The 9,351-nt window shown below is 42.2% G+C and overlaps 1 protein-coding gene across 1 annotated transcript; it reads right to left on the reverse strand.

The window, feature by feature from the left end:
- Positions 1-2,182: 2,182 nt before the first annotated feature.
- On the reverse strand, positions 2,183-3,181 carry LOC112113059 (olfactory receptor 1019-like). Its single transcript, XM_026660989.1, has one exon. The coding sequence runs from the start codon at positions 3,179-3,181 to the stop codon at positions 2,183-2,185; it is 999 nt and encodes a 332-aa protein (XP_026516774.1).
- Positions 3,182-9,351: the final 6,170 nt, after the last annotated feature.

Here is a 9,351-nt window from a genome sequence, read left to right on the forward strand (position 1 = left end):
TTCCTCCCAACTCCTCAGCCTTGCATCCCCAAACTATACTGTCTTTCTCTGGTCAGAAGCCTGACCAGTGTAAATTTATTACCCAGTCTGCCCCTCCCTCAGTGTGGAGAGGACATGCACCAGCCTTTGAACCTGAGCTGAGATTTCCCAAGCACTTCGACTAAACCACCTTGTTTTAGGTAAAATATAAAACAGATTTATTAAATACGGAAAGATAGATTTTAAGTGATTATAAGTGGCAGGCATAAGAGGTCAGCGATAGTTACCAAAGAAAATAAAAGATAAACACACAGTGTAAATCTTAAACCTTATTACACTAAGCAGTATTTAGATCAAGCAATTTTCTCACCGCTCTGGATGTTACAGTTCTTAATACACAGGTTTCTCTCTTAAGCCTGGACCAGTCTCCTCAGTTGAAGTTTTTGTCTTCTCAGCATTCTTGTTGTTTCCAACATAGGTGGGAGGAGGAGAAAGGCAAAGGCATGATGCCACTGTGACGGGTTGCATCACAGAAACCCCCTTGAGAGCTGCCACCTGATGTGCCAAGACTACTTCCATCCCTCTGCTTTCCCTGCCAGCTCAGGACTCCAGCACCCTGTCTTTCTGAGCCAGACATGCCCGTCTGCTCCAGCAAAGACCCAGGGTCTGAATTACTTGCCCCAAAGCTGCAGGTTGACCTGAAAACAGCTCACAGAAGTGTTCCCGTCTTTAACACTCAGATGCCCAACTCCCAATGGGGTCTAAACCCAAATAAATCCGTTTTACCCTGTATAAAGCTTATGCAGGGTAAACTCATAAATTGTTCGCCCTCTATAACACTGATAGAGTGATATGCACAGTTGTTTGCTCCCCCAGGTATTAATACATACTCTGAGTTAATTAATGAGTAAAAGGTGATTTTATTAAATACAGACAGTAGGATTTAAGTGGTTCCAAGTAGTAACAGACAGAACAAAGTAAGTCACCAAGCAAAATAAAATAAAATCCACAAATCTATGTCTAATCAAACTGAATACAGATAATCTCACCCTCAGAGATGTTTTAGTAAGTTTTTTCCTCAGACTGGACACCTTCCAGGCCTGGGCACTATTCTTTCCCGGGTACAGCTCTTGTTCCAGCTCAGGTGATAGCTAGGGGATTCTTCACGATGACTCCTCTCTCTCTCTTTGTTCTGTTCCACCCCTTTATATATCTTTTGCATAAGGCGGGAACCCTTTGTCCCTCTGGGTTTCCACCCCCCCTCATTGGAAAAGCACCAGGTTAAAGATGGATTCCAGTTCAGGTGACATGATCACATGTCACTGCAAGACTTCATTGCCCTCTTGCCAGCACACATATATACAGGAAGACTCACAGGTAAAACACAGCCATTTGCAGACAATGGTCCTGGTTAATGGGCGTCATCAAGATTCCAAACCACCATTAATGGCCCACACTTTGCATAATTATAATAGGCCCTCAGAGTTATATTTTATATTTCTAGTTTTAGATACAAGAGTGGTACATTTATACAAATAGGATGATCACACTCAGTAGATTATAAGCTTTGTAATGATACCTTATAAGAGACCTTTTGCATGAAGCATATCCCAGTTACATTATATTCACTTATTATCATATTTTTATAAAACCATACAGACTGCCCAACGTCACAGCCACTGTTTCCTGTTTTATATCCTATGTCCATGTGCCTAAAAGACACTTGCACAGACATATCCTGGTGGGCTTTGCTGAGTCACTGGGTTGTGCAATCTCCCTGGGTCTTGTGCAACTGAGTCATAGAGTTGAACAGTCCCCATTGTGTGGTGCTTGGGCAGCCCTCATTGAATTGTAAATCCCTTGATTACAACTCCCCTGGTGATTAATGCTCGTTGCACACCCTCCTGGGAGTGGTTTGCTTTCTTTGTACGTCCCTAGCAAACTTACAACATCTTTCAGTAACAACCATATAGCACAATTTAATCACTTGATACACACTAACAATATACGTATTTGAACAGAACAATGAGATTCAGCAGATCATGACCTTTCACATGATATCTTACATGACATGCTTTATATAAAATATATCATAATTATATGACTGTGGTGAATATGGGGTCTTCAGGGTGCTGTTTGAGGTACAAAGTGCTACAGTATCTTCTGTCTTTTGATCAGTCATAAGCAAAAAAGAGATTTCAACTCAAGATGTCCTTGTTTCTAAACGTATGTTTGATCCATTAAATCGTGCTGCCCCTCTACTTTTCGCAGAGGAGTGGAAAGTTCTCCCTATAATTCTCCTTGCCGCATCCTTCACCTCCTTGTTCCTCAGGCTGTAGATCAGGGGGTTCAGCATGGGGATCACCACCGTGTAGAAGAGTGAGACCAGTTTATCTTGGTCCAAGCGGTAACTGGAAGTGGGCCGTAGATACATGAAGATCATAGTGCCATAGAATAAAGTGATAGCTGTCAGGTGGGAGGTGCAAGTGGAGAAGGCTTTCTGCCTGCCCTGAGCGGAACGGATTCTCAGGATGGATGAGAGGATGTATAGGTAGGAGATAAGAATGAAGATCAGGGTGCTGAGTCCAGCAAAGATACCGAAGGCAAACAGCACAAGCTCGTTGATGTCGGTACTGGAGCAGGAGAGTTTCAGGATTGGGGGGATGTCACAGAAGAAGTGATTGATAGTGTTGGAGCAGAATTGTAAACTGAACACTGAGCCAACGTGCACTGATGTAAGTACAATGGCCACTGCATAGGACCCCCCAGCTAGATGGACACAGACTCTTTGGGACATGACAACCCTATAGAGCAGTGGGTTACAGATGGCCACGTAGCGGTCGTACGCCATCACAGCCAGGAAATAACAGTCAGCAAGTACGCAAAAGCCAAAAAAGAACATCTGTGTTGTGCACCCAGAATAAGAGATGGTTTTTCTTTCTGCTAAGAAATTAACCATCATCTTGGGAGCAACAGACGAAGAACAACCAAGGTCTATCAGAGACAAGTGGCAGAGGAAAAAGTACATGGGGGTGTGAAGCCGGGAGTCAATGCTGATTAATATGATCATCCCAAGATTCCCCACCAGGGTGGTCACAAAGAACATTAGGAACACCATGAAGAGGACGACCTGCAGATCTTGTTGATTTGTGAGTCCCAAGAAAATGAACTCATCAATTATAGTCTGATTTCTTCTGTCCATTCCTTGAACAGACGTAAATCTCTGTGAGAAGACAGAAGGCAAAGCATACAAGTGAGCTGACATGGATGAATGGGTAATACATGGAGACACCTAAGACTCTCCCTGTTGCACATGAGATGGGGAGTATTGTTATACGCTGAGGTTTTCAAAGGAGCCTAAGAGAGTTAGACATGCATTGAAACAAATTCCCAATACAGGGAGAAGATGCACATTTAGTGGATAAATGGACACGGCTGATATTATCCTTAAATATTTGGATACAAGGTTATCTGTCAGGCTGCCTCTCTCTCAATTAGGTATTTTCACATTTATGATCACTGAAAATACTCAAGCTGGAGTCCCCTCAATTTAAAAGGAGGGCGTAGAGAGGAAAGATAATCCCACAGTTATGGCTCACACTTGGGACTCTGAAGATCTGGATTCAATCTCTGCCCCCTCACAGGCTTCCCATGAAAGTGTGGGTAGGTTACTTAGTTTCTTTCTCAGTTGCCTGCCTGTAAAATGGGGATACTAGAGCTTCCCTACCTCATGGGATTGTTGGGAGGTGCTCAGAGCTATGGTACTGGGATCAGATAAGTAACTAAGAAAGATGGGGATTTGCTTACCCACATCATCTGTCAAAACCCAGATTTACTAATCTTGGTAACATTTAATCCATTTTGCTGAGAGGAGGCAACTAGGTTGACAGAACAATCCTTCCTTTGACCTAGTCGTGTTTACAGTGGGGGTAGGGTCGACCTAACTATGATGCCCAGGGTGCTGATTTTTTCACAGCCCTGAGTGACTTAGCTAGGTTACCCTACATTTTAGTTGTAGACCAGGCCGAGCACTATTAGATACTGCCATCAACAAAAGGCTAGAGCATGGTTACAAAAAAGCTGGGGTCCCACATCTGGAGTCAGTATAGGGAATGCTAATTGATAAGAGGAGAATAAATGCCATGGTCCCATAATTCATTGCCCATCTTTTAACCTTTTGAATTTAATAAAGTTTCGCACTTTCTTATCATTGTCTTGTTTATATTACTGTAGTCCCATGTTTTAGAGACAATGAGAACTATGAATAGGTAGTTTAATTATTAAATGCCTGATCTGGCCAACATTTTCTACTGAGCTTAACAATTAAGTACCATAAGTATTTCCACACAAGACCGTTCTCAAAAGCACCTGAATGAGTTAGGAGCCCAAATCCCACTATCTTTCAATGGGACTTGTATTCATAACTTCCTACTGCTCTTTTGAAAATAGTTAAATTGGTACAAAATCTGTGTGTAGACAAGGACTCAGCATCTCTCTCTCTCTCTCCCTCTCCCCCCTCCATCCATGTAAATGAATCAGACCAATCAAGCTACAACAGTTAGTGATGTTACTGCATGAATTTATCCCTTTACCCTTCTCTTCCCTTCTATTTCTGCCTCTTATTATTTGAATTAAAATGTTTGCTATTCTAGCAGTGACTGCCTCTTGCCTCTTGTTTGTACACTGCCTAACACAATAGGGTATTGGGGCTTTTGGTTGCAACTGTGATAAATAATAATACATCTGTGTTGATTTTAATGTATGAATGTTCTATCGAATAATATTATTGTTAATATTATTGGCTATGACATTAATATACTAAAACTATGTCTATTATTGTTATAGCAGACCTGGTTTAAATATATTAATGTTATATAGTTAATTATATTAGTAACAGTCACCACCACCCTAACATCCTGGAATGTTTTTTTAAAAAATGAAAAAATATTTGGCAGTATCTCATTCTACAGGGAAATGCAAAATTATACCATTGGCAACTAGTTCAAGTCTTTTTTCTATAGCTGGCTAGCATTTACGGTCAGCAACATTCGTCTCCCTGATTTCACCAATTTCCCTGTTAACCAGTTGTAAGTGCAACTGTGGGCACATAGCAGTCTAGATTCTAAAGTACAATTTAAAAGGTAAGAAGGGGATTAGGAGGCTAAAAGTGAAGTTGGATATCAATGAAACAAATAAATATCACAAACAACAATGAGGTTATGGATAATTAAATAGCTCAAAGTCACCACAAAAGGATTTATTATTAGAGCTGGTTAAAAAAATGCCAATTACGTGTCTCAGGAAATTTTTTAATTTACATTTTATTTTATTTGTTTGTAGAAAAACAGCAGTATGTTTCTTTGGTTAAAAAATAACAGTTTTCAAAAACAGGAAATTTTTCAAACCCCTTCTCCCCCCACCCCCCAATTAAAAAGCTAAACATTTCTTCTCAACCAGATTTTTTCATGAATACGTTCATTTTAGTCAAAAAGGCATTTTTGACCAAAAATACTTTGTTTCATCAAAAGAAAAAGTGTCATTCAACTCCCTCTTACAGAGGCAGTTTGCATTCTCCAGAGAATCTGTCATCACTTACCAAGGTCTATGTGAAGTTTCGAAGGTATTCCTGTGTGACTGCTGGATATCAAACAAGTAAGATGCTCAAGCAACAAAACAAAGAATGACCAGCTGGGGTTCTCTACAATTGGATAGAACAGGTGGATGAAACCTGGGACTTTCAAGCCCAAACAGTCAAGAGGTCTTCCAGCTAAGCTAAAGGCACAACTCTAGTACCTGGTAACTATAGTAGGCTGTTATCCTGTGTCAGCTAGCCACCAAAGAAAGATGATCTCAGACACACACTCTTCATGTTACATAAAAGGTTGAGCTCAGCTGTTTCTACACTGTATGTAGGTACAAAATCTGCATTAGTTTATACACTGAACAGACAGGAATTAAGGACAAATAAATAAAATAACCAGTCAACTAACCTTACTCCCCCAAAATATGTCAGTTTGGTTACACTTTACATTTTTCTATATTAGAAACCCCCCCTCCCCCTCCCCCAAACCTCCTATCTCTCCTGGAAACTGTCTGGCTGCAGACGGAGGTTTCAGCTAGTTCAGTGACTGTGGCTCACATTTCATCCCTTCCTTCTGGATTAGAGAACAGAGATGTGAGGAGTCAAGACAGTCTGCGCCCATGAGGGCAAGACCATCTTCTGATTTTACCCAACCTGACCACTCCTCTCAGAAAAGTCCTCCCTTGCATCACCCTGCTAACAGTTTTAATCTGCTCCAGCATCTCAGCAGTTGTAGTGCCTCCGGAGGGAGTCTCTGTTGTTGCCCAATAACTTATAGTAGTAGCACCTCATCCCCTAAAGTCCCTGCCTATCTTCTCATCCCTTCATTGCAGAGAAAGGGGTTTGTCGAGTGTGATCATGTCCCCCAATCCTTCTCTGGCCAGATTACATGACCCAGATCTGCAGCAGGTGGGATTGCCAAGGGAACTGGACCTGTTTACCCTATGAGGAGCTGATCCTATAAACATAGCTCTCTCAGGCTCTCCTTAAGACACCTTCTGCTCAAATTCATGGATCGTGGTGTTAGCCTTATCGGCACCTTCCATAGCTGCTCAATTTCCTATCTGGGTACATGGAGAGCCACAATTATATGCGGTATGCTGCTATATGTGGCCATATTCAGGCTATACTGCAGGAACGATCTTGCTATTTACATTAGATTTCACTCTTCAGGCCGTTAAGAATAGCATTAAAGGTAGTTCCATTCTGCAGTCACATAGGCAGTCTATTTTCTAGCACCTTCACTCCAGATCACCGTATTATGTGCTGGTTACTAAATAGCTCTCCTCCATAGTTATACCTCCCCAAAGATGCTACCAGTAGCTCTGCATAGACAGACACTGCACTATGAACTCATCTGGGAGCCTTTGTCCAGGAAGATTAAGGGAAGAGGTTCTTTTTGGGCTCATTTGCAAAAAACAGGTTCCTCTTCTGTACTCACTTGTTTGAGTTGTCTGCAACAGCCTATGCCAGACATAGTGAGTGTGACTCCTAATGGAGTCATTAGGGAGAATGCAACTAATGGGTTAAAGTCACCAAGTAGTGAGTAAAATCACCCGGGTAGCTGTTTATATTACATTTTGTCTTGTCTTTGCTTTCTGGATTGTCAATAGAGCTGATGCGATTGCAGAATTTCCTTGGTAAATTTCAACACATGGAAATTTGCTTTCATTCTGAATCAGAATCAAAGGTTGAAACATCACAAAGAATATCCCCCCTCCAAAAAATAATATTCAGAAATCTCAAAACTTTGTTAGATAATGTAAAAAATATTTCATTTTGATAACGTTGACATGTTATAATGCAATATAAATTAAAGACAATATTAAATAGGATATGAACGTTGAAATAAAATAAATAAAAATGATAAAATCAAAATGTTTTTACCCTACCTAGAGCAAATGTTTGACATCAAAATAAAATGAAAAAGGCTAAATTCTTCATTACTATTTTTTCAGAGCAAATTGATTTGTTCCATTGAAATGTTTCAGTTAAGAAAGCTACATTTTTCGATGGAAAACTGTTGGATCCAAAAAAGTGACCAGTCTAGTTATTAGTGAATTGAATCATTTCTAATCCCCTCATGTCATCTCAGAAATCCAAAAGCAGCTGTCCTGCCCCTACCTCTGCACTCTACCTTGTGAAAACATCTGCTTGAAAGAAGCCAGGGTCCAGAGACAACCCCTAGTTCTGAGCCATCCTGAACTTTGTGTCTGGACCCGGACTCTGTAGAAGACCCAACTAAAGGGCAGATTCTAAATTTCACCCACACATCCTGAGCGTCCTAATAGTTAAGGTCCAGAACCAACCTCTGCTGCTCTGGTCCATCTCTTCTTGAAGCTATTCCCCACTTGGATGTCATGTATGAATGATTGCGCTTTGCTCCTGGTCTGCCACCTCTAGCTAGCAGCAGAGTGTAACTGCGCATCCTATATCTGGCTGTGCCCACAAACACTTGTGCTGTCTGAACCTGGCTGATCAGGGAGACAGTATTTATTCAACTTAGATTCCCAGCTGAAAGAAAACTATGATGTTTGCAATGTTCATGTGCCACACAGGATCATTCGGAGCCCTGTTTCCGCAAGGCTCTCTAAGCTCTAAATCCCAGAAGTTTCATGGCAGAAGCAGCCATGAAAATATGTTATCTCTTCCACAGAATGTGAATTAAGGACTAGGGAAAGGTGGACATTGAAATTCCCTCTTTATTGTCCGGAACAGGTACAGCACAACTGAACTTCACGCAGATTGCTGCTTCCCCTGCAGATTGTGCCTCACCCCTGCCAGGGCCGGCACAACCCATTAGGCGACCTAGGCGGTTGCCTAGGGCGCTACAATTTGGGGGGGGGCGGCGACCGCGGCGGTATTTCGGCAGCGGGACCTTCCGCCGCCTCTGTGGGGGGCAGCATTTCGGGGCGGGACCTTCCGCCGCCTAGGACGGCAGAAAAGCTGGCGGCGCTCCTGACCCCTGCTCTAAAGGGATCACACCTAAGGAGGAGACTGGACCCTACCCTTGGCTCTTTATCTCATTTCCAAATGCTTCACCCATCCAGATGCTACCCAACTGGAGCTACACAGTGAAACAGAGGTGAACTGGTCTGCTTAGATTCTCAGAAGACGTAAATTGTCATAGCTCCAGTGACTTCAACTCATTTATGTTCATCAACGTCAGCTAAGGGTTCATCAATTCCAGGGACAGAAGAGGCCATTGTGTGGCCTCTAGAGGCTATAGAACAGGCCCTTCTGTGCACATTTCTACTGCTCCCGGCTGGTTGTGTTCTTCCTTTTTATTTAGCCACATGGCTGTTGACTTTAATAAAGTAAATGCCACTTTAAACATGGGACAACTGAGTTACAATAATTATTGTTTCTGGCACCATCCATCTGATGATCTCAAAGTGCTTTACAAAGGCATGATGTGTAAGCAGAATTGTCACTCTACCGATCAGTGGGGGAGGCTGGGTTGTGGGCACAATTTTTAAAATACTTACATGGGAGGAGCTGGCAGTTTGAGTGGTTAAAGAGTATTTTGGGGGGCTCTCCCCATGCAAGAGGTCTGCTATTCAAGCCTAAAGTCTATCCAAGACCTGTGGTGAGCTGGCTAAGTGGGCAGGTCAGGACATGGGTTGCTGTGCTGAGTGATCTTGCAGGATTGTCAAAAGCACCCCGGTTGAGATGCGGACCTACAATATTTGTCGGTGAACAGAAGGGGTGAAATACCGACTGAAAAGTTACTGGGAGCTTAACCATTGACTCAAGTGCAGTCAGGATTTTACCCAGTCCAGTTCTTACAG

Source organism: Terrapene carolina, unplaced genomic scaffold (genome assembly GCF_002925995.2).
Source record: "Terrapene carolina triunguis isolate 2854851 unplaced genomic scaffold, T_m_triunguis-2.0 Scaffold926, whole genome shotgun sequence".
NCBI lineage: Eukaryota > Metazoa > Chordata > Testudines > Emydidae > Terrapene > Terrapene triunguis.